The 423-nt window shown below is 61.0% G+C and overlaps 1 protein-coding gene across 1 annotated transcript in view; it reads right to left on the reverse strand.

Annotated features, from left to right (window-relative positions):
- The window catches only part of LOC104499801 (2-oxoglutarate dehydrogenase, mitochondrial-like), a gene marked incomplete at both ends in the record, with an annotated part of 11,572 nt that overhangs the window by 3,828 nt on the left and 7,321 nt on the right, over positions 1-423 (reverse strand). Inside the window, one exon of the mRNA XM_010143356.1 lies at positions 280-421. Within this exon, the coding sequence (XP_010141658.1) occupies positions 280-421 (142 nt within the window). The remainder of the gene's footprint in view (positions 1-279; positions 422-423) is intronic.

Below are 423 nucleotides of genomic sequence, written 5' to 3' on the forward strand. Positions count from 1 at the left end.
CGAGATCCTTCAGCGCGAGGCTGCCGAGCTCTTGGCTTTTGGGAGCTCCCCTCGTTTCCCTTCCTTCCAACCAGGGGTTTGGGTGGTGGCTGCTCCCCAGAGGCCGGCTGAGCCGGGTGTTCAGAGACGCCCAGGGTGGGTGAGCTGCTGCCTCAGTTATCCCAAAGGCAGCGGGGAGGGATAGAGGAGCAGGGGAAGGGCATAACAGACAAAAACCAGCTGGTTTCTTCGCTTGCCCAGCACTGGCCGCTTCACTGTGGGCATCCCGGCACCGCTCACCTTCTTCCCTTCCGTGTCCCCACAGTAAAACTGCTCGGCTTTAGTCTTGCCTTGGACAACGGGATCAGCTGCCTCCAAGTGAGAAGGATTTGCCCCCAAGGAAAGGGTGCTGTTCATGTCGGTGCCGCGGGTAATGGGCCGGCG

Source organism: Buceros rhinoceros, unplaced genomic scaffold (genome assembly GCF_000710305.1).
Source record: "Buceros rhinoceros silvestris isolate BGI_N320 unplaced genomic scaffold, ASM71030v1 scaffold21709, whole genome shotgun sequence".
Taxonomy (NCBI): domain Eukaryota; kingdom Metazoa; phylum Chordata; class Aves; order Bucerotiformes; family Bucerotidae; genus Buceros; species Buceros rhinoceros.